The sequence below is a fragment of the Mastacembelus armatus genome, chromosome 7 (assembly GCF_900324485.2).
Source record: "Mastacembelus armatus chromosome 7, fMasArm1.2, whole genome shotgun sequence".
Lineage (NCBI taxonomy): Eukaryota > Metazoa > Chordata > Actinopteri > Synbranchiformes > Mastacembelidae > Mastacembelus > Mastacembelus armatus.
Window position 1 is genome coordinate 6,083,310 of NC_046639.1, and position 24,978 is coordinate 6,108,287.

At 38.7% G+C, this 24,978-nt stretch overlaps 1 protein-coding gene across 1 annotated transcript in view; it reads right to left on the minus strand.

The window, feature by feature from the left end:
* Window positions 1-1,512: 1,512 nt before the first annotated feature.
* LOC113145097 (acid-sensing ion channel 1-like) overlaps window positions 1,513-24,978 on the minus strand; it is a 40,092-nt gene continuing 16,626 nt past the window's right edge. Inside the window, exons 3-10 of the mRNA XM_026331470.1 lie at window positions 5,153-5,303; window positions 4,810-4,937; window positions 4,066-4,216; window positions 3,876-3,932; window positions 3,598-3,751; window positions 2,738-2,829; window positions 2,572-2,651; window positions 1,513-2,088 (exon numbers count right to left, since the gene is read on the minus strand). Coding sequence (XP_026187255.1) covers window positions 1,969-2,088; window positions 2,572-2,651; window positions 2,738-2,829; window positions 3,598-3,751; window positions 3,876-3,932; window positions 4,066-4,216; window positions 4,810-4,937; window positions 5,153-5,303 — 933 coding nt within the window. The 3' untranslated portion in view covers window positions 1,513-1,968. The remainder of the gene's footprint in view (window positions 2,089-2,571; window positions 2,652-2,737; window positions 2,830-3,597; window positions 3,752-3,875; window positions 3,933-4,065; window positions 4,217-4,809; window positions 4,938-5,152; window positions 5,304-24,978) is intronic.

The following is a 24,978-nucleotide window of genomic DNA, read 5'->3' on the forward strand; positions in this document are numbered from 1 at the left end:
TCCTTTAAATGTATGTACTGAAGTCTGGTTTGTACTCTTGCCTCTTCCCCTGCAATACCGTGCTGCCTGCCAGATAATTTATCTTTATTTTGAATCTCTAATGAGATCTGCAGTATAAAGTGATTGTCATCGAAAGGGACTTTGAAGTCGAACCATACAGTACTTAATACCCAGTTAACATGGAGAAAACTTTTAAGATATTTATTCATCTAGTTTGTGTACCTAAAATTTTATTTGCTGTGTACCCATCTCTTTCTTACATTCAAATAAAAAACTGTTTTTGTTCTATGTTCTTCAAAAAACATGGAAATGGATATGGACAGAGTTAGACAGGCAGAAATTCTCCTTTAAATATCAGGCTACAGTTGGGTCCATTTTTCTTAGTTTACCTTAGCAGAATGACTGCAAACAGTCAACCAGTTAGTCTGGATCTTCTGATAGGATCTGCAAACGGTTTGTTTTTTTACTAATTAAACTAACAAGCTATAATGAGTTAATTAGTGAGGTGTAGCAGTACTAGACCAGCCGTTTCCATTGTTCTTTGTGCCATTGCTGTTGAAGGTTCATATTTTATCAACACATACAAAAAAATGTAAAGTATCAATCTTCTCATCAAACTGCCATAAAGCAAATATGTGAATTAAGTTGACTGATTCTTAATTCGGTTGAGTACATTCAGGGATGTTGCTGTTCCACTCAGCTTATGGTGGCTAATGTTATTAATGTATAATGAAGGTTAGCAGGCCAGTTTTCTGACCCTATAACCTTTAGGTTGCACTACATATTCACATTTAACGTTATCCTGTTATGGTCACTTTAGTTGTAGTCTTTTTCACAGCAGACATCTTCATCACCTTCAACCTGTTGTATTTAGATTTGTATAGACAAAAATTTGCTTCGTTCATAAAGCCTTCATGGCACTGGCACCCTGCAATATGAGGTAGTACAGTATACTGGCACAGTGCACAGGGAGGGAGCACAGGCGTTAGATGATGCCACATGCCACTAATACAAAAGTGGAAATTTGCTGGTAAAGGAAAAGTCTTTTGAATTTCTGAAAACAAACCTTTAATATCTTGTTGTACAGGGCTCCTGTTTCCTAATCGTTTGGAAAGAACCATATAGTTTGGACCTAATTACAAGAAACACAAAGATCTGAAATGATGTTGTTACCTTAATTTGTTAAGTTTATTATTGACTTGAAGATTCATTTCTATGAGAGACATTGCTCTTTCTGACCCCTGTACATTTCAGAACAATTTCTTTGGATGACATATTTGACATTTTGTATGTGTAACTCACCTGCTATCATCTGAATAAATACTAAAAAAAGTTTGTGTCAGCTTAGGAAAGAGTACCAAATGATCACATTAATTCCTATACTTAGCAACAGATTATGGATATTTCCAGGAAACTTGTTAGGAATTTCAATTTGTGGACCCATGAAATAAAGCACTACCAACAAACCTTGAAGGACAGAAGTGAAAAACATAGAGCGCTAGAGACAAATTTCTAAACAAACCATGATGTTTTGAAATTCAAAATAAATCTGTCAGACCAGTTATTTTACAAAAGACTCCTTCAAATTGACATATGACAAACACCACTACACAGCTGGAGTTACTAATGCTGATTCACTGAACGCATTTGAACCTTTGCTTAGTACATGGTCTCCTTTGCTGTATCTGCTACTATGTTTTGAAAAGCTCTTTACAGATGACCATGCAGATATTCTAATGTTTCTGAATTCATCTCATGTCAATCACTGCTGTCTTGCTGTCAGTGTGGTCATGTCTTTACTTTTTAGCCACATTCCTGTATTCATCTTGTTCACAAAAACCTGCCCCAGGCACAGTCCACACACCTTCTCTGTTGCTTCAGCAGTCTGGGAAACTGTAATGAACAAAGTCCACGACACAGCTCAGGGACGAGGGAGTGCAGCACCGTCCTCCTCAAAGCTGCAAGAGCCTAATGAAAGTTACTGACGTGACACTTGACATCATCTAAGCTCAAGACTGTACCTTGGTCGTTGTTGTTGTGCTGCTTGTGCTTGTTATCAGAGCAGCGACTCAACTTGTACTTTATCACCTGAGAGATTAAAAAATAAACAATCAACAACCTACCATGGCTCCACAAAGTGCAAAGGAAAATAGAGACACCATGCTGAGTTTGTGTTATGGACTTTAGAAATAAAAATAAAAAATAGTCTGCTTTTTATATTTAGTTTTTTTCATGCAAATGTTCAAATATCCATTCAATTTTATCTTTTGTAAGCTTTATTTCTCAACATGAAAAATGCTGAGTCAAAGCCCTCTCCACTGCCATGAATAAAATTGTGGTGAAGAAATTCTGCACCCTTTTTGTCAGCCTAGATGTAATCAACATTTAAAAAAGAAGTCTAGAATTACTGGAATTTGCTTACAAATACAATCACAAACTAAACTGTTTAAAATGTTGACTGTACTATTATACCCCAAATTCTCTGAGAACTACTGAGAACACTACACCAGTGTCCGCGACGGTAGCACAAGAAAACAGCAGTATTATTCCACAATTTAAACTTTTTCTCACCTCATACAGGTAGTCAAATAGCTCCAGAATAGTAAGTATGCTTGCCCCAATGAAAAGTCCCATTTGGCCACCAATATCACCTGGAATAAGAAAATGTCAGATTATACTAAGAAAACCAATCTGTCAATCAATCAATCTTACATTAGGGGATTTATTGAAGCTGTACCTAAAAGGCCTGCTACTTCATATGCTTTCTTCTGTTCAATTGTTTCATAGTTGAGAGCCTCAAAAAAGATGTCCAAAACCAGGATATTCTCCCTGTGCAGAAAGAAGAAGCAAGTCAATACATTAATATCCTATTTTAGGTAACATTTAAAGCAGCGGATAAGTATATAAACATTTAGAGGTGTGATGTGTAAAATGTGAAAGCTTCATCTGGTGGTGAGATTGAAGAATGCAACCTTCTGAACAACCACCACCTCCCATTTCCAAATGTGAGGGAGGGTATGGTGGCCATCACCTTAAAAACAAAATATGATTCACTGTCTTGAGCTAGCTAGTGTTTGGTTTGACCATTGTAGGCTACTGTAGAAACATGGCAGCACAGAAAGGCTGCCTCTTCTCCTTATGTAGATTTAAAAAGCTCTTTCTAAGATTAGGAAAGTCAATGTTTTATTATTTAATTATTTTACAGTGATTACAACTAATAAGACAAGACAAGACAAAACAAGATAAAATAAGATAAGATACAATAAAATAAACTTTATCCACCCTCAAAGGGAAATTCAGGTAAGGACAACATATTTATGAATATTATATTCCATTTCTGCCAATAGATCCTTCTAAATATTAGATATTGAATCTTTAAGAAATAGTAAAAAGAACCAAAAAAAAAAACCAAAAACAAAAACAGCCAGTCATAAAGATTGTCTACAGTCACAAGAAAAACTAAAAGTCCTGCCTGAATCCACAGAAGCGCAGAACTGTGAAGAACCTGGACGTGTTTTAAAAATGAGCACAACTGTAACTATGTACTATGGCTCATCTCTCTCATGGATACCTTATATGGTAATATATAGTACTTACTTAATATACTGCTCAGATTTGTTGTATTTCTTTGCAAGATATTTAGCAGAGGCCTTGCTGGGAATCTTAACAAAGGACAGCTCTTTGCTGTATCTGGTCATGTTGCATGGTGTCTCACACACACAGAAATCAGTGTCTCTCTCCACAAGGAAACCTGAAGAGAAGAAAACCAGAGCTCAACTTGACCTTTGTTACAGATCTGCAAGCCGTGAAGATATCATGCAACAGTCTCGATGTGTGTGTCTAGTGTGTCAACATAGTTGTGGACTTTCTCTTACCAAGGGCTGGGTCAGCACATTCTTTGTACAGCTCAGGAGTGCAGTACGGTGCATCGCCTGCAGCCAAAGCAACACACACTCAAATCAAAGATTTTTTTTTCTGCTTTCCTTCCTTTTGAAGTGTGCACAGTAATTTTTAGTGGCACAATGACTGATGTAACTCTGATTTATGATTAGAATGATTTCCCACCAGGCATGTGCACCATGCGACAGTTGCAGTTGTCCACCAGGTAGCGAGTTTCACAGTCAATGCGACAGGCTGCGATGCTGTAACTGTCAAAGAAGTCTGAATCCATGGGTGTCACCTTACAGTCTCCCCAGGGTGGGGGAAGATATATCAGCTGCAACAACCACACAGAAAACATCATTACTTATGACACAAAACAATTGTTTTTCTCCAGTAATAGTTATGTAGTGATGTATGAATGTATGAATGAACAACAGTAAATCCTCACAATGTAGCTGGAGCCAATGCAGTTTTTATGTTTTGCTTAAAAAAATGTGAAGGATTGAGTTGATTGATTCATCTCTAGTGCACACACATTTTTCTTATGCAAAAAGGTTTATGACACTGTTGCGATCTTTTTGTTTGATTTTTGTTTTGTGAAGCAATCATTCTTCTGGATTAACAAAGTTTTTCAAATCTTGAAACATTTGCGAAAAGGTTGTTTAAGCAACAATGCAAATCATTGCCTGGATACAGCTCCTCAAATGTTTTTCTTTGTCAGTTATGATAATAAAATGTAAATGCTTATTCTTTGAACTGTTGAATGTGAAGACATCTCCAAATTGTGATTTGTCAACAAAGGCAGGTCACATGTTTCATGGCCTTGTTTGATTTTGGTGAGTATTGTTCATAAAACTGATGGATAAAAATACACAAATATGACCCAACCAGGATAATTTATCAAATAGCATAAACAAAAGTTCATACCCTTTGTTCTTGACAGGAAACAAATGTTTGAAACCCAGGTGCCACTCCGAACCCAAGCTGGTCAATGAAGGACGGCTCGTCCTGACTGTGGATCTGAACCTTGATTCCAGCTTCAAATGACGTCTCATCTACAGACATTGTGGGATCAACTTAATACGCTGTGAAACACTATTCCACTAATGAATCCAGACACTTGAAAGAGTATTGCCTTGTGTTTTGGAAGAGTTTTGTCTCTGAGGTAACCCACACACCAACACGGAAACCATGCACACATTTGCCCACACAAACTGCCAGATAACCAGATCTGGCAGCTCTTGAGTGGAGCAAATGATGTTCCCCTCACCTGTTTCTCCCCAGACTGGCAAGTACTCATCCTGCTGAATGTCCAACATCAGCTCGAGTCCATTACCCATACCTCCCTTTGTGGTGATAAGGAGAGGGCGTCCGTCACCACCTGCATTAAAGGTGTAACACTTCCCGTAGCGGGTGAAAACCTGAGAAACACAAGACAGAAGTTTCTACTCATCTATCCAGTGGTGGAAGTACACAGATCTTTTTCTTAAGTAAAGGTACCAAAACACAATATAAAAACACATTCAAAATCTTACAGAAGCAAAAGTACAGAAGTATTATAACTGAAATGTGGCTGTAATATCAAAAGTGCTCATTCTGCAGAAAAATATGCCACTGAGTGATAAAATTACACATCTAATAACTGAGGCATCTATGTAGTTTCTTTACATACAGTTATAGTTTAGTCTAGTGGTTTCCAAGATAGGTCGACCACTGTGAGAGGATTCATGGGAGGGGATAAAAGAAAAAACAAAGCTGTGATACACAAAACTGTATTTGTTAGTTGGACACTTCTATAATCTTTGCCGTTATAAAACAGTTTATGAGAGATTCAAGGGAAAATGTTTTCAAATAACAGACATCTGAAAACAAGTCACAGATTTTTGGAAAAAGTAGTTTTGATCTGATTATATATTGTGGTTTTTACACAGTTTTGATTTTGGATTTAAAACCCTTAAAATTAACTAGTATATTTCCCCATGAAATGTAGTGGAATTATAAAGTAAAATTTAAACAGAGATATTCAAACTATATGGACATACCTCAGTGCTTCAGAATAGCACTTGAGAAAATGTCTCTTGGTTCTTTCCACCATCGGGCATACGCCTTAAAAACTAGTTAGGAGACCTTTCATCCTGTTAAAGAGTTCAGTGCTTTTCCACTGGGGGTCAGTGTTTGTCTCTGTTTCTGCTGTCCGTGTGTGTGTGTGTGTGTGTGTGTGTGTGTGTGTGTGTGTGTGTGTGAGAGAGAGAGAGAGAGCGAGAGAGAGAGAGATAGAGATAGAAAGAGAAACAGAGAGAGAGAGGGGGAGAAAGAGCATGTGTGAAAGAAAGAAAGATGAGTGACGGCGAGTGAAAGAGAAGAAAGAGGAGAGACGTGGCATTCCCGTGGGTTTGTGGGTTACACAATCAACCCAATGAGGTGATGGAGACTGGCAGACTGGTGATTTAACATTCCCTCACATGCTCTTTATGGCACTTATAATGGACCTGATGTTACCATGGAGACCACGCATCCCAGCCAGGATGAATGTGGCCTTAATTTTTAAGGAAAGCCAATGCACAGATGTCAGTTTGAAGCTGTGTGGGATATCAGCAAAGGCCCATATGACAAGTTTTACAAAGCCACGAGTGCATGACAGTTAACTGACATCATGCCTGCTACCAATATTAAGCTTTCTTTAGCAAAGGCGTAATCTTGCATTTAGTGTTGTATGAGTTACATAACTCACAAAGGGAGAGTGAGAGTGTGGGAGAGCAGGAAGCAACGGAGGGCAAGGATGCAAAATGAAAGAGACAGAGAGAGAGAAAGAGGAGGGAGTTTAGCCGCTAACGCTCGAAGGAGGCTATTGTTCAGCATTATGGCACAGAATGACATATCTATGATTAGAAAGAACAAACCAACCAAGTAATTGTTGAGAAAGAGTTTGGGTCCTGCCACGGGCGGTTTAAACATTCTGGCCATCTATCATGTAAAGTCAGTGAGAGGCTGCTGGTTACAGAAGCACACATCAATGTGAGTGTGAAAAAACATTCTGCCGTTATCAAGAAAGGGAAATGAAAAGTACGGAAAGCCACAAAAAATACTGTGCACACATTTAGACTCTGACTGACAAACCTGAAAGGAATGTTTCCTTCAGATGAAATATTTGCTTTAAGTGAACAAGACAGAGTCACAGAGCCATGTTAGCGGCTCTGTGGTAGTATACTCCATCAGAACTACTATTCAGATGGTTACACAGCTTCAGAAACCCTGATCTCTCACACCTTTCTGATGTCAGAATTAGGACATTTTTATAGACATTTTCTATAAAGGGTATGAACTTCCCTCTGTGGCTGTTTTTTCATTCTTGGCACAACAAATAAATATCAACTTCCTCAATCGGAATCACAACTTGGACACTACATGAATGCTAACCTTAACAAGCTTCCGGAGATACAAGTACTCCTAAGATAGTGAATATGGTTTAGATGGTATCATGCTAACATCTACTAATTATCAAAAAGTTCAGCTAAGACTGATGGGAATATCATCGGTTGTATAATTTCTTTAAATGAACATGTCTAATGAACATAGCCTGCACAGCATGCGTACGGTAGATACTTCTTCTGCTTGTTATGATGAATGAATGAATTGAAGGAAGTTTTCTGCAGCAGAAATCATGTGGAACATGAAAACAAGATATTACGACAACGACAGAGGGAAACCGTGACTTCGGAAAGTTCAGGTTCAGCTTCATTAACTGTGATGTGTCACTTTTCACACTCTTGCCACAGTATTCACTCTGTGACCAATAAAGCTGTCACTCACACACGATTTCCCATGTACTGAAAAGCACTCAACAGTGCTCTGCTGCAATTAATCATTATGCGCATAATTATGCATATCAGTTTTTAGAACTACATTGGATTTTGAAATACTTTCTAAATCATGCACAGAACTGTGCACTTTGCCATCCCTTTTGTGTTAATACAGTCTTACAATCTGTGAGTCACTAAAAGATGTCTCAGCAGGGTAAGTTCAATCCATTAGTACTCTGTTGTTTTATGGGAATGTCTTGGTAAAGTGCAAACACTTTCACTGTTATTATGCTGTATGCTTAAACAGCTATCAGTGGGGAAAATGTCATTTAAATGCAACAGCTAGCAGACAACAGCTCATGGTGACCAGTGTTCAAATATATCCACATTTGTTCTTTGTGTGTAATTCAGGACAGTAATCTGGTAAGGATCCTGTCATCCTTGCAAAACCTGAAAATTTCATACTATATTGGGCACCTTAACACATGAATACACTTGGTGAAAATAAGTTAAGGGATTAATGTTTAGGCAAATATAAGAATATGCAGCCAGTGGTGGAAAGTAACTAAATATATTTATTCAAGTACTGTTATTTTGTAGGTTCTTGTACGTTAGTTGAGTATTATCATTTCATACTCCACTACAATTCAGTGGAAAAGTACTTTTTACTTCACTGCGACGGTGACTAAGTTACTTTAGTTACTAATTTTCAGATTAGAATTTTGCATCAAAAACATATGATTGAGTTTATAAAATTCATTTGGTATGATTAAACTGGTGGTTTATTCATTTAACCCTTGTTCTTCTAATCTGTCAACTATTCTTGCATTTCAGTCTGGGCCAAAGTGGTGGTCTGATATACTGACCAAAAGACCAATCGTCTCCCAGATCCATGTATCTGGCATAGCTAAATCCCACCAGCATAATAATTCACCTAGACGCCAGTGTGTTAAAAACTGCGGAAATCAGCAGACCCACATGCCAACAAGGCCAGTGTAGTCTGGCACCTCCTGTAAAGGTGACTGATGGACTGATTACAGTTTACACTCGAGGTGATGGTGATCTTGAAGTTTGATCACTCATGGTTGCAGCACAACAGTCAAAATAATTAAAAACATTAAAGCAGCAGAGCGAAACCATCCTGCTCCTGTTTTGTCCTGAATGAATAGCTGAATCACCACGCTAATAACCAGCTTTGGGTGGAACAGAGATGCACTCCAAAGAGAAAATAAACTAAGCAGGGGATTGGAAGCCAGAGGCATTGTGGCGCGTGTGTGTGTGTGTAATAATGATGCCAAGAACATGGTATCAAAACTGAGTCACTCAAAAAAAGAAGTCAAGATGAGAGGCAAACAAGAATAGGTAGAGGAGAAGCACAGGGATCCTCGGGCAGTATGGATAACTAAAAGGCTTTATACAGAAACTTTTTCTTCATTAGACAGACAAGGACAAAGACAAACATCACTTTGGCCCAGACTGAAATATCTCAACAAATATTACATGGATTGATATGAAATCCTGTGCAGACATGTAGACTTTCCCAAACACATGATGCCCTGAGGTGAACGAAACAACTCAACAACTGGACAGACTGCCATAAAAAGTTAGTACAGAAATTTTTAACCCTCTCATGGTTAACTCTGGGGATCCTTTTAACTTTTCATTTAGTCCCATCGTCATTTCAAAATGTTCATTTCTCCAATACTGAAAAATATTTCCCATCATCCTCAGCTTTATTTTCTATTTAGTGTTAATTAGCCATTTAGTGTAATAGCACACTAACACACAAAAGCCTATTAACCTTAATAATGGCTGCTGTGCAGGGCTGTAATTTGAAATAAGTGGTAATAATGTAAGTCACTGCTGCCTAACTGCAAAGTCAGATGGGTGAGAGTTAAAATACTGTTCTTGTTCTGTATAGCATACATAAAATTTCTGTTTCATTGCCTTTAATAATGGATGTAATTTACACGTTTTGTACCAACTGGAATATGTCAGAACAGAGTAAAGGTGACTTTCTTACTCATAATTACAACTTCCATGTGGACAAGAACACTATTTACAGGCAGGAAACTGGTCACTACAATAACTCCAGTATAACATAAAAATGGCATTAATCAATCATCTGCTAAACATCAACCTTTAGCATCATTGATCTAGTGTTGCTGTTAACATTAGCATTAACTTAATGCAAATAAAATTATTTTAAATACTTTCTCTGTAGTTTTTAGCAAACTTTACTTTTTTACAGGAATAAATAAGTAAATTTGTTTTCTGAGTGCTTTCAAGAATTAAACATATTTGATTTGTGTTTTGCAGAATTTTAAAAAGATTTTGTCTAGAGGTCAAAGTCAGAATAATGAGTGAGAATTGATCATGCAAATTGAGACCATCCTGTCCAGTGCACTGACTGCTGAATGACAACTTGAGTTGGTGCAGGTTGCAGGGCAGAGCTGTGGTAATGATCAGCTAATCTTTTTCGATGGCAGGTCCTCCTAATGTTATTGACTATAGAGGAGACAGAGGAGAAGACAGGGGCTGTTGGGCAAACTTTTCCAGGGCTTGAAGAAAACTAGTGTTTATCTGAAATCAGTTTAAATGTCAGAATTTGACATTTCTAGGGAACCATCATCAGTCTTTCTCCTTCATTACCTGCTGTTTTATGTCTGAAATATCATAAAATCTCCTCCACTGTTGTGAGGGGAATTTTTATCTATCATATTTGGGACTTTAACTACCAGCTCCCACACAATAAAAATATTTCTTTCTTTCCTATATTTCTATCCTTCCCAGTCTCCATTGCTCTTCCCTTATTCCCCTGCGTCTCCTGGACTCTAATGTTTTTCCTCCCGTGGACTCCTCTCCATCTCTTGCTGCACTTGCCCACCCGTCACTGCTTCATTTGATGAATATTTCACAGGCCAGTAGAGACAGTCCACCTCCTTTCTCATCCTATTCCCAGACACCGTCCAGGCTCTTAGTAACTATCACACCTTTACAGACAATAGCATCATAGTGCCAAGTGAGGGGCATGTCAGGAGACCGGAGGAAAACAGAGAGCATATCATATATAGTGTGTATTCACTAAAGTTATATATGTCTGAGTGCTGCCTCTAAAAAGCACTGACCTCAGCACTGCCACAGTATGATAAGCATCAAGTTTGATTCTCTAGTTTGAGCCTGTAAATTATGATTATTTATAATTTTCTTCTATGATAGTAAACTGATTATCTTTACATCACCTACCTAAACATCACCTTGTACTTTGGAAAACTGATTTTTCACACAAATTAATACATTTAGATTAATCAACAATTAAAATAACCTACTACTAATATTATAAAGCTGCACCAACTCTTCATGTCACTTAGATGAGTATGACTTATTGTCAGTTCCTTCTTGAGGAAAATGGAGGATATTCACAACAAAACAATATAATAGCTGATCAGGTGGAGGCAAGTACACTACATGAGGCCACACTAATTGTTACATTAATGCAGCCCCTGCTCTTCATGATTAACGGACAGTGGCACCAAACACTTAGAGAAAATAATGCTCTGGGACAAGAATCCATTAATTTCCTCCCACCTATGGCTGATAGAAACAGAAATGAAAAGGGAAGGGAGATTTTGCTGACAGGATACTTTAAATAACTACAAGAAATTATATTTTCAAATTCCTCCTGTGCAGAAGCTTCTTTGTGAACATTGGAAATGACTTGTGAATTTAGATGGGAAACATAAATGTCTTAGAACTGCCAGTTCGTAAACATTCAGAGCTGCTCAATTTTCTACTGAGGCTCCTGCAGTTAGCAGGCGACCTCTTATTCCCTCAAAGTGAGCAAAAGTAGAACAGAGTGAGATTGTAAATAGCTGCTTGAAGGACTAAGACATTCATTCACCAGTTATGTGGTGCAGTTATACAGTTGACTTATTTATTATGTATTGATTAAGTTCTTCCACTGCCTGAAAATGGTGACTTGTACCACTAATGTCGCTGTCACCCCCCTCCTCTTCTTCACTCCTCATCCCTTGTGCCAAACCTTGATATGCGGTGGAGACATATGGGATGTTAAAACCTCCTCTGCCTGTCTTTACCCTGCATGTCTGAATTTTCACCATCACCTCCAAATCTCAGTGTTTCCTCGTGCCAGCCATGAGCAGAGCCCACGCTCGCTCTTTTCCGTGAGAGAAATGCCAGGCAGACAAGGAGGCCATCACAGCAGCATATAGCTGACTGTAACTCCAGTGTGCACCGTCCTCTTGTCACTCACAGTTGAGTAAACATTGAGGGAAAAACAGCCCCGGGCCCAGTCACAGGGGCACAGACATTACTACAGCTGAGGGCATTTTAAATGGCAGACAGCAGGATTAAATAGGTTTAAATCCTCATGTGTTGAGTGTGACTACAGTATTTTATAATGTACAGTCCATTCACATATATAATAATAAAGGCAGGGAAGTGTTCTATCACTGTGGTTTAAGGCTGTGTAAGAGGAATAATGCACAAAAATGTAGCATAACTATAGTTATACTATACATGTTAAAACCTCCTCTGCCTGTCTTTACCCTGCATGTCTCAGTTTTCACCGTCACCTCCAAATCTCCTCTGTGTTTCCTTGTGCCAGCCATGAGCTGCATTCAAACCACTGTTTAAGAAGTACAGAAAGTAAGACATGGGTTCAGTATGAAATTACAGATTCTACAGTGAAATGTGACTGATGTATCTGACATTATTAGATTAATACTGATTCATCACCGCATAAGCAGCATTTTCTTGTACTGTTAATTTAGTCCAGTGGTGTTGGGTATAATGGGTCATGAGATTATAAGAATAAAGAAAATTTTCTACTAAACAGTCAGTTATTTTGAACTTTTCTGTAATTTTGGCTTGGTTGGGAAATATTGGATAATTCTCCTGTCGAACCAGCCGCAGCATTTACACCTTTGTGGAACAGGTTAGTGTTGGCCTACTGATAACCTGTTGCTGGACCCCCCCCCTTCTTTCCTCAAGCTGGTAGTGTTAAAACAATGTCTGAAAGCAGAGAGCTGAAAGACTAATTGGAATAAATCTCACCCGATATTGTGTCTAGACATACAATCTCTAAGGCAGGTCAAGGTCTGGCAGTCTGATGAGAGAAACTTCTCAGCCTCTGTGAGCCTTCTCTGAAGCAGCTATTTGGATGGGTGCAGTCCCTAACAATTTTCATTGCGTTTGTCCTGCAGCACTTGTGGTGGACTGGGTAATGCAGCCCATATACTGCTGTGACCACGCCGCCCATCAGTCAATGACATCCACTGTTCCCAAAGTCCAAAGTTTGTAATGTTTCCAAAAACTGATTGAAAAAGGCATAAGGATGCATGCCAGATATCGGTAGCAAAGGGGAATGTAAGATTTAGCAGGAGAGAGACAGAAGGAGGTTGTGGTACAGCTTTTATAGTCTCGAAAGCCTAGGTGAACTAAATCAGCTGAAAATCCTCCCAGGTCAACAAACTGCCTGCTGAGGCTGTTGAGGCTGTCAAGAACAGCCATCCAGAGAACTTACTGGTCTGCTCTGATGTACCATCTTAACCAGTGTGTCACTATGTGCATCTTCTTTTCCTTTCGGCTGCTCCCTTCAGGGGTCGCCACAGCGAATCAACCCTATCCTCTGTATCCTCCTCACCCACACCAACTATCCTCATGTCCTCCTTCACTACATCCAAGAACCTCCTCTTTGGTCTTCCTCTAGGCCTCCTTCCTGGCAGCTCTAACCTAAGCATCCTCTTACCAATGTATTCACTGTTCCTCCTCTGAACATGTCCAAACCATCTGTGCATATACTCTATATAAATGAAAATCAGTCCACACCATTTGTAAATAACCAGGCAACATTGTATTTTGGGGACAGCTGTGGCAGCTCTCTGCAACTTTAAGCATCAGTCATTTCCGACTCTTGTCGCTGAGGCTGTTATAGCAGCAGTTTTTATTGTTATTGGCAAAGTCCAACATTGTAGTGAGGGGTTGCAATTATATATATTACATATTATGATATATTTGAGATATGATACTGCCTGTAATCCAGTGGTAGAGTTTTTTAAAAACTTTATCTTATTGAGAAAACCATCCTTATTTACTGTCCTGTGTTGTATCAGAGCTGGATTAAGTTGCCATCAATATACATTGAATATAGATTAAAAGATCAAAACTAAGCATTCAAGATGTGGTCATTTTTGACACTAGATACGTTTTAAATATCACAGTGAATAACAATTGATAGTGAGCTGTTAGATGCTATTATGTTAGGTGCTACAGTCTGCATACTGTACTGAAATAACCAATTCCTTTTACTTGTTCATGGCATGATGAAAACATGCCAATTATGTACTTATAGCATGGTAGCACAATGTGCACTGTAAACAGATACATCCACTGCTCCTCTGGTCCCGACAACAAAACCACATGCATTGCTTCTTCAAAAAGGTATGACTTCAGATCTATGCTTCTGTTGCAAGTTTTGTGAAAAATAGCTATAAAATAGACTGCATAAGACCTTTCCCCATAATTGTTGTTGACTCACGTATACACTATAACATCAACCTATCTGCTGATATTACTTATCTGCACAACATCAAAGAGAAGAGAAAATACACAAAAATTATATAAATTATGTTTAAAACACAAGAGATTTGCAGGCAGAACAAAAAAGCCAGAAGGCTTGAAATGAGGCTCCTCTGAAAGAACGCCACCGTATTACAGAAACAAAGTATGTACAATCAACAATCATACACTCACCTGTGCAAACTGTAATCTGCACTATTATGCAAAACAGAAAAGTACTAAAAGTTGACAACAAGGATTTTCCATTTGTGGGTAAGCTGATGAGTGTTCCTGGTTTTGAACTGGTGACCAGTGTTAGACATTAGAGTGTTACTGAAATAGCACTAGATAAAAGTTTGCAGTGTGTGTTGCTAAATGTGCAGAAGTCTGAGCTAACTATGGTGTTTGGTGCCACAGCCCAGAATGGGTCTGTGGGAACTGTACCTGAGAGGAGCCTTATAATGTTGGGCCATTTGAGTTGAGTTTAAATTAGTCTCCAGACTCAAATGATTACATGTCTGTCCAGCTGCAGAGAACAAGACAAAGGTGAGCTGTGAATTACACTTGATGATCTGTAATGGATGGTGATAATATACTTCTAGCTTATAATGGGCGCTGATGTTTATTGGTAGTTACAGTATGTGAGTGTATTTTCTGGTGTGTGTCAGTCCACCTGTATGTGTTTAGCTCAACTGAATTTTTAAATTTGTATGGCTGTCTCTCTGGTGCATGTCTAATAATATGTGATGTACAATAATGAACTGTAATCATCCCACAGCAGGAGGGAGAAAAATTCATTTAGGAAAGCCAAAAAGCTGTCACCAAGCATTTCACCTGATGCCTGACTTGAAGTCAGTATGGCCCCAGAAAGCTCTTGAAATTCCATGTTTCACTTAGCACATTCATCCTGGCCTCTCTCATAATTTATTCTGACTTAAATCAATGCTGTCTTCACCTGCTTAATGAAATTGTGTATCACGCTTAAGTTAGTTTTAATTACTTTTTTTATGTCATCAGAAGTAGACAAAATAAATTAAATCGAATCTGATTTACGAGAGCCTGCAACCACTTTTCTCACTGTTGCTAATGCAGTGCAGTGGTGCCATTGTGCTCCTACTGTGTGCTGTGAATGCTTGACAAAATAGACACCTGGCAATAGGAAATGCTGTGGTGGCTGTGCAAAAAAAGCCACATAATTACACGATGTGCTCTAAAGTCAGAAGAAATCATAAGTATGGAAATATGTCAAGTGGGTAACAGTACACATATAATACAATCATGCACAATGAGCATGTGCCAAATCTCCTTTCCCTCTGGACACACACAGTTACACTAAGTCCAGTTGCACAATAGAGTACTCATAGATTTATTTTTGGAACAGCACCATGATTCAACATCTGAGTGGTTATAATAAAGCAGCCAAGCTCCTCAGGGGGATGAGGTGGGACCAACTACTACAGTAGATGTGGCCCCAGGCTGGAAGTTGGACAGTAAGTAAGAGTCATTGCAGCCAGCCCTGAGCTTTTGTTTACCAGCCAATTTGATCACAGGGGACAGCATCCTAACAGAGGAGAGGGAGGAAGACATCACCCTCATTAATAAGAAAACATCAAAAGATAGAGGCACTCTTCTATGCTAACTAACCTGTTTTTCAACATCTGGGTTTCATTTTGCTTTTCCCAAAGTACCGCTGAAGGTGGGATGGACCTAAAGTAATGAATGCATTCATATCATGGGCTCCTGTCACTGTTTGGTGCAGTTTAGAGGGCGGGAAAAACTGTCAGCAGGGAAAAGAGGCCCTGCAGCTCTTTCCCCGGAGTGAACCTCCTCCATGTGACAAATTTCACACTCTGCTGAGAGAAATCCGCTGAGGCTTTAGATTTCCCAGCCTGTCACATGCTGTTGCTGAATACCAAGAGATTAATTCATTTCGCAAATAGTGCATGTAGGCAACTCCGACTCCCAAACGCACAGCGTTCACGCCATCACTACCTGCCCAATCTCAAAGTGACAGCAGGGGAAGATTCAAGCTGGGAGACAAGATAACAGACATAAGAGACACACACAAGTCAACATGTCCAACAAAATGTCCTGTTTGTTGAATGAATGAATTGCTGATTGAAGAACATCTTGGTCAAACTAACTAAAAAACCATAGAATTTAATTAAATGAATGAAAAATGTATTAACTGTGCTATTTTTAATACTTCGCTGCAGTTGCAGCAATCATCACACAGCATAATACTATATGCACTCTCTTAATAGTCCTCCATCAACCGAATAGCAGAGCCCTGGGGCGTTTGATTAAAGATATCACCATGCTTCTCGTAGAAAGAGAGCTGAGGCAGCGGTCAAACTACAAAACAAAGATAAGTTTTAAAAATCTTTGGATGAATGTTCTTTTTAAAGATAGAGCAGTAGACTACACACTCATACCCTCTGGCTAGCTACGATATTTTTTTTTTGCCAATGCTATTACAGAGAGCCTGAAACATAATATCTTTTACTATAGGATTTCTAAGAGGAATGAGCCATTGTTCAGTCATTCTTTTTTGTGCTATGTTTCAAAGAATCAATCCTTTGTTATTTTCCTCATGCTGTGTGTGTTTCTTTGGTTGGTTGGTTGGTTGGAAGTTTGCAAAAGCATATGTCAAGGGAACAGGAAGAGTAGTGTGTTTACTGTGGACTGAGAAATAAACAGAGTGGACTCATCCACTCTGTTGTGTCTTGTCAGAGTGGTGACAATGAGTGGTGAAAACATACAGTATGTGACACATACACATAAGTTCAAATGAAACGTGCCTGCAGTCAAAAACAATGTCAGCAATTTTTTAATGCACTATTAATAGTTTTTATTATTAAGAATGAAGAAACAATGTATCTGGGGAAATATCAGAAATGCTCCTTTTCCTCTCAGCTGATTGTATTGACAGCAGCTGGCAGGATAAGACTCTGTAGGAGAAACAAAGTAAACACATCTGCACTTTCAATCGATGGAACGACACAACTCGATTCAGGACGGTCTCCACTACACAGGAGATAGCATCAGAAAAAAAAAGTTTAGGGGAACTCCTGGCACTGCTCTTTCATGGAGATAGGAAACATCAACATCGCTTAACTCTCTATTCTGCCTGTGGTACAACACTGCCATAAATGCTTTATGCAAAGAATTGATTGGCTGTGTGGTGTCGGGTTCTCCATGCATGCACAGTAAATGGAGAACAACAGTAACAATTGCATGCAATACAGTGGGCTGTTATCATAAAACCAAAACATATATAAACGATAAAATTCTCCTTTTCAGATTCTTAGTTTTATTAAACAAGAACAGGACATGTGAGTAGACACTATATATATTGTAGCAGACAGGAAAAACATCTATTATGTTTCAGTTGGACCTTACAGGAGCACGACATACAAACAGAAGGCCATGCATTCAGGCTAACAATCACATCTGCTCTGTCAAATCAGTCACAAAGACTGTCACAACTAGTTGCGACGGCTGGTGGCTTTAAGCTGGAAATGGCCTCGATGTGAAAGTCACAATAAGAAGACCGGGAATAAAAAAAAAAACATTCCTGATGCATGTGGAAGCCAAGACTGAGTGCAGTCTGGGCTCATTTGCAAAACATTCAAAAATAATTGGAAGCTGCTGAAAATTCATTTCAAAGAATATTCCAAACTCCCAGCACATTATAAAGAGAAGCAATTATGAGCATGCCAATCTGTGACAAATGGATATGACATTGATTTGCAACTGTAAAGGATTGGCTCTTACATAATTATTACTCCAGATTCTTCTCTCTCAAATGGCTGATATGGATTTCAATTGTTTTCTTATCAGTTAGAAATGGTGGATAAAAGATGCTTTCAGCATTGGTGCATTTTGTTTTTTCATTTTTACTTGTCCAAACTTGTTCAATTTAGAAACCCAACTGCGTTTATAGCAAGTGAGTAGTGTCGGTGAAGGTTGAGGGTCAGGTCTATATCACCTCTTAACAGACTGTGGTTGCCATGGTGACCCAAATAAAGACATAGTGGGTGTCTAACCGCTCATTCAGACAAAGATTCACTGTAATCCTAATCCACAGATCCTTCTACAGGTGTCTTCTTCGCCTGCAGACTTGTAGGTAGACAACAAGGAGACAAAAGAAAATGAACAAAACATTGCAGTCTTCTTGTCTGAGGCACAGCTAATGATGGACATCATTTCAAGGCAATAGCATCTTTTTTTTATCAAAATAAACAATGCAATCAAATGATGACTTGATGAGCGCCTCTCTGCTGTGCAAATCAGACAGAAAGCCAAGAGAAACTCGCAGCCCTCTCTCCAGAGCAGCATCTGCATATTGACATATTGCAAATGCATGTGAGACTCCAATTAAACTGAGGCACGCTTGAAATACAGGGGAAGCCTGAATTCAACTTTCAATGTGGAAACCAGTTCACTACTGCTGAGGACTAGATGAGTTCTCTTAAGTGTCAAAGAAGAAGACAGCAGGGAGATTTCAGAAACATATTAGCTGTTATCCAATGGGGATTTTGGAGTCCTGACTGCCTATAAACAACTGCCAGCACTGGCTCCTAGAGTCATATGTATATCCTAAAATGCTTCCACCACATTGACATTCTCTGAGCATTCAAGAGCCTGGCTGGTTGTTTTCAGGACTGGAGGGACACCAAAAACTTTCCTGAAAAAAATAAAAATATATACAGCTCCCTTTTATCTTTCCTGGCCTAGATGTTTCTTTGAAGCTATATGTTTTTGTAATACATTGATCTGCACAGCACAGCTCAGCAGGAAGTCCCAAGGGTATCCAATGCATGCTGGGATATGTTCTGTCCTGTCCCTGGGACTGTGAATAAGAACAGCTGGCTCCGGTAGCTCTACTCTTCAGATGAATTTTCTCATTCTTCTTCTTATTTATTTATTATTTCTTTACTTTTTATTTTAATTTAAAGGTCCTGCAGCCTGCACAGGTGCTTTCCCTCATTCTGGCAGATTAGACCTTGGCTCTGGTAGAAGATGGGTTCAGCTATGTTGAAAAAAATCTCACAAGGACACCACATGTACTAGTGGCTATTGCAAAGTGGGAGAAGCAATTTTGGGGAATATGGTTCCCGAAGTAAAAGTTTCATTCATTTTGTCTGAAGGCAATATTGGGTGACTCAAGAGCTTTTCCATGACTTGATGACATGATGGGTATTATATTTTCCCAGCTGAATCAGAACAACTGCATTAGAAAAGATCAGCGTCTATACACTTAAAAGGCGAGATGTTAAGTACGATTCCCAAGGTGCACTGTGCATCACTGAGCTGAATAAGTCTCCTACTTGTGCTGCTAACTGTGTATTGAGAGCTGTCTGCAGCTTGAAGTGGCTATAAATGATATTTATATTAACAGTATGAAAATGTGATGGAGATCACTTGAAGTGAAGAACGTACTGAGAATTATTATCCGTGGTTCCCCTTGTCTCTACAGAGATGTATAGTGAGATTTAACTCATTGTTTAGCATCCTGGTTTGTAAATGTACTGTTTTGGTTCCCTCTCACCTTTCTCATAGTGTCATTCTCAGCTACAGCAATAGTAGTGGTGGAGTATTAAGCAACTTAAAAGCCAGTTATTTCCCTCAGGAAATGGTAGAGACTGGAAACAGCACTAAACCCTTTTAGTGCTGAGTATATTCTTGTTTAAATTTACAAATCAGTTAGTTTCAATTATATAGACATTATCTCAAGGTAGTGTTTCACAGCATACCAACTGACTTTCTCTTTCCCTGTCACCTCTCTCACTTTGTTCTCTTTCTCCCTCTATGGCTCAGTCATCCTCTGCTGTTTATTATACATCCTTTCTCACTTTTCTGCATATGATCCTGCGCAGCCCACTTTCACAAAGTGGAACTCATTTGTCGGCCTTCAAATGCTAATAGAACACATAACGAATGCCACTCAAAATTATCTTCACTCGCTGATATCAATGTATAATTAAAACAACACTGTCCTTAATAAGGTGTCAGAGGTGATAACGCCAGGCTCTGATAACTCTTTAAAGACGCACTCATACACATGCATGCACCCCAATCACTCCCTTGTTACCAAGCAACAATAGAGTTATAATGAGTGGGACCGTCAGGCCAAAACTAATTTCCAAGTATAAGGACTAATGCTCTGATTGCTCAGTGGCCTTCCATAAGTAGGTTATTGTCTTTAGTTATTTATTGTTTTAATTAACCTCCTGCTCCCTTTATTTCTCTTTAGCATAATTCACATTTTCTTTTATGTGGTTTTAAATCAGATATTTCTTATATTTTATTCAAATTTATTATTTCTAATTAGTATTTTATATTAATGGCTTCTTGCTTCCATGCAGAAGTTTTTGCTCATAATGAGAAAAGAGAATTATTGCAGACAGATGTGTTCAGCAAAAAAGCTGCACAAAAAAGCTGCAATCCCAGTGACAGCAGACAAAGTTGGATCCTAACTGGGGAATATAGCATTTAGCAGGTCAAAACATATTTCATTCAGGACTTAGCTGAACACAGAAAAGAGATAAATGAGGAATGAATACTGAACTGATATTTGTGTCCATAAATGTGACTTAAAACATTGCACTGCAATAGCTGGATGTGTAAATAGCTAACTGCATGCTAACAAGTTCACCAATATGTACCCCACTAGCCCAAAATGATGAGCCACTGCAGACTGCAGTTCAATCCCCAGCACCAACTCTATGAAGTAAAAGGTTCCTCATAAAATTTAAAGGCAGAAGCTCTGACTCGTAAGGGGTTAGAGCCAAAATTACAACCTGAGGGTGTTTAATAAGTGTGACGAGTTGTTTCATCAACCTTATTTTCTGCTGTTCTGACTGAAAACATACTGCCTGTTCCCTTAATTGAGCCCTAAATTGTTACTGGAGAGGTGGGAGAGTTGCTGGACTGGAAGGGTCCTGCAGGGCAGACAGCAGCATCTGCAGGCAGTGGAGACTGACGACACAGTGAGCATAATAAGTTGCTGCTGCTACTTTAAACAGGTGTGTCCCTGTCAAGCAGAGGACACTGAGAGAAAGAGAGTCTGGCCAAATAGCCTGGATGACCACTGGGCCAAAGCCTCAACTTCAGCATCGCCCCACTTATCAGAGCGGCAGAGAAACAGAGACCAGCAGAAAGTAAACAAATGCAAAGTCAATTTACTTTTGTTGATATTCCTGCCATTCCCAACCGTGGCTACACACTCCAGTGACTGATGTCCTCTACTCAGAGTAGTTGTCTGAACATCACTCACTAAGTGGTAATGCCTGTTTTACCTAATGTCGATCTATAGCTCCAGGAGTGATGGGTTTAATTTCATTTCATTAAAGGAAGCAGTAATAAATCATATGACTCACTCAATATGACATCATATTTACTGTTGGTGTGTGGGAGGTAAATGGAGAAAAATGTTCATTCAGTCTCTACTTTGGTTGTAACTCTCCTTGATTAAAAAAAAAAAAAAATCAGTTTACATCTGATAAACCTACACATCAGATTAGAATCAGACAGTAAACTAGATTTTTGTACCCAGTGACGCACCAGAGCCATTCCACCTCTTCACAGCTAGAAATATGTACCAACAAAGGTAAGTGTATTAATTTGTGCTGCAAGTTTTCCACTGCACATGTTTAGATGTTTAAAGAAAGTAATCACATTACCAACACTCCTGTCACACAGACACACACTGCTACATTGGTCACTTTTTTGTTTTTATATCATGTTATTTTTAGTTGGTTTTTTTTTAGTGAAATGATGCACATCCTTACTTGTGGACACTTCATTCATTACATTTTCAAGTGTTTTTGTGCTTCAGTTATTAATTATATTCTTCTGTTTTTATTGTAGCTCAGTTTTTGTTGCATCAGTGCTTATTGTGTACACTGTAGCACTCAAGAAATGCAATTTTGTTTCTCCTGCATACTGAGTACTGTATATGAAGTGAATGGCAATAAATTCCACCTTGAATAAAGAGCTTTACTGACAGCAAAATAAACAAACCCAAAACAAAAAAATGTGACATTTTCATGAGTCAAATCTTTTTATGGACCTCCAGATGCTGCTGCACTGCATAACTTTTCCTTTGGTTAAACCTGAATTTATTGATTTGCAAGATATGATCACAACACTGACACACAATATTACCACCTAGAAAAGGCTACAAACAGTTGTTTACACATGTAGAAGTTAAGAAACCTCAGTACCACACATTTGGAGTTGTGTTTGTGTCAACCTGACAACTGCAGGACCAATATTCAGTCCTCTTCCAGCTCTGTTTTGGTCTCCAACCAAGGGCATTTTTTCCCTTTTTCCAAATCCCATTATTCATTTTATCTACTGTTACAAAAGATTTTGATTAAAGCAGCTTTAGGGAAAGTCTCATTAAAAATCTCTAAGACCTGGCAAAGAAGGTTGCAGAGCATTGTTATAACTATGAAAACAATGCAAACAACAGAAAGAGACTTAGATAAATGTTACAAAAGAGAATAATTTATTTAAATCACTTACTTATTTATTTTACATGACTTTGTATAGACATGACCTTACACAGAATGGTCTCAGCACATTCAACCAAAAAAAACAAGCAAACACTGGGATTGCGTCTAATATCTGATGCCAGTTCCAAGTTGGTAAAACATGCAGAACTGCTAAGCTCCAAGGCTAAAAAGTCTCTTGCTTGAAAATATATTCATGCAAATAACTGCAAATCTTGATCATTTGAGAAGAACTTGGCTTTAGCCTAATGACCTATTACCACCTATTATTCTGTGACCTGCAGCAGTGAAACAATGATTCCACCTTCATTTAATGTTGATTGCATTATAGCAATAAGTGCAGAAAACTTTAGTTATTCGCTGAATGATAAAGTAGGAATATTATTATCACTGTGTTGTTTTACTTTAGTTTCCACAACTCCTGCAGCTGCAGCACAGCCCCCAGTGAGAAGCAAACGCAACAAAAAGAAAAAAGAGCGAGGACAGGGTTAATGAATGTCACAGAGGAGTGACAAAATAAATGGTGAAAGTCCTTCACGCCTTTAGCACACTAGACTCTGTGGTTTAGGTTTTATAGTGAGGAATTTTTTTATTCTCTACAAAACTAACTACATTCAGTCCATAAAGACATTCTAATGTGTTTATATTCAATAAACATATTCATAAGTGGACTCAGAAACAATAAAATACTACCATTCCCAAATGCTGGTCTCTTCAACTACTAGTGGACACTTTGAATTCTGTTGCTCTTTAATCAATAAGAAACTAAACTCTACCATAATTGCTCCTGGCTTCAGACATAATTTTTAGTTATTGAACATTCTCTCTTTGGCCATATTGTCCCTTTCTCTTTCCTCCTTCATGTTCATGTAAATGTCGCTCTATCCATCTCACAACTCTCCCGTCAGTCTGCAATGTATTCTGTGCCGTAAACACAAAATGCCATAATGATAATCTTTTAAGAAACTGCAGCATCCCGAGGAGCCAGTGGCTAAGCAAATCAACAATATACACACACACATCAGCCAGTGAACTGTGGCTCCTGCCACTTATTTCTGCAGACGTGCCATTATTTCCCAGAGACACATTAAAAAACAGAAAAACAACAGAAAGAAATGTTGCCCAAACTCAGACGGCAGGCCATGACGGAGCCATCGCTGGTTAACTGATTAGTTCAGTAATTGCAGTGGAAATGTCACTCTGAGGTTGATATAAAAGTGCAAAGGCACATTCAGGAAATACTAATCAGTCTCCCGGCTGCTCTCCTGGGAGGCTGCCACTGTCGTGAATGCCACTGCCTCCTGCGACAGTGCTTTATCTGTGTGTAGGTTTGTGTGTACCTGTGTGCTGTATCTTACTGAGTAGAAATGAATATCGACTATTTTCTCAACAATTTTCCCTTTGACAATAATAAAAACCTTTAATATAAGCTAAGTACATTAAGGCAAGGCCTACCTGTATGTTAGCGGTAATGACATTATAGCCCTCTCAGAGTTAAGACATGCTAAGAGAACCTTCCATGTTCTCTACATGTTCCTATGTCCTGCCTCTTTATTTTTCCGTTCAAAACCTCCTCATTATAACCCTCATTTTTTGCTCTAAATAATGTGCCTCCAGCTCATTTTCTTTTCTTCTCTCCCATTTTTTTCATCCATTTGTAGGTTTGTGTGTACCTGTGTGCTGTATCTTACTGAGTAGAAATGAATATCGACTATTTTCTCAACAATTTTCCCTTTGACAATAATAAAAACCTTTAATATAAGCTAAGTACATTAAGGCAAGGCCTACCTGTATGTTAGCGGTAATGACATTATAGCCCTCTCAGAGTTAAGACATGCTAAGAGAACCTTCCATGTTCTCTACATGTTCCTATGTCCTGCCTCTTTATTTTTCCGTTCAAAACCTCCTCATTATAACCCTCATTTTTTGCTCTAAATAATGTGCCTCCAGCTCATTTTCTTTTCTTCTCTCCCATTTTTTTCATCCATTTGTCCTTGTTTTGTTCAGACCCAGTTCATTTCTTCACTTCTGTCTTTCACACCTAAAGTGACTACAGTCTATGTCCTCACCTGTCACACCAACTGCTCCCATCTGTCTTTTCTCACATTGCCCTGCCCTGTGTCCATTTCTCTGACCTTAACACATACCAAGCCTCTGTCTGTCTGCACACAGTTTTTGTGCAGTTACACACAAGA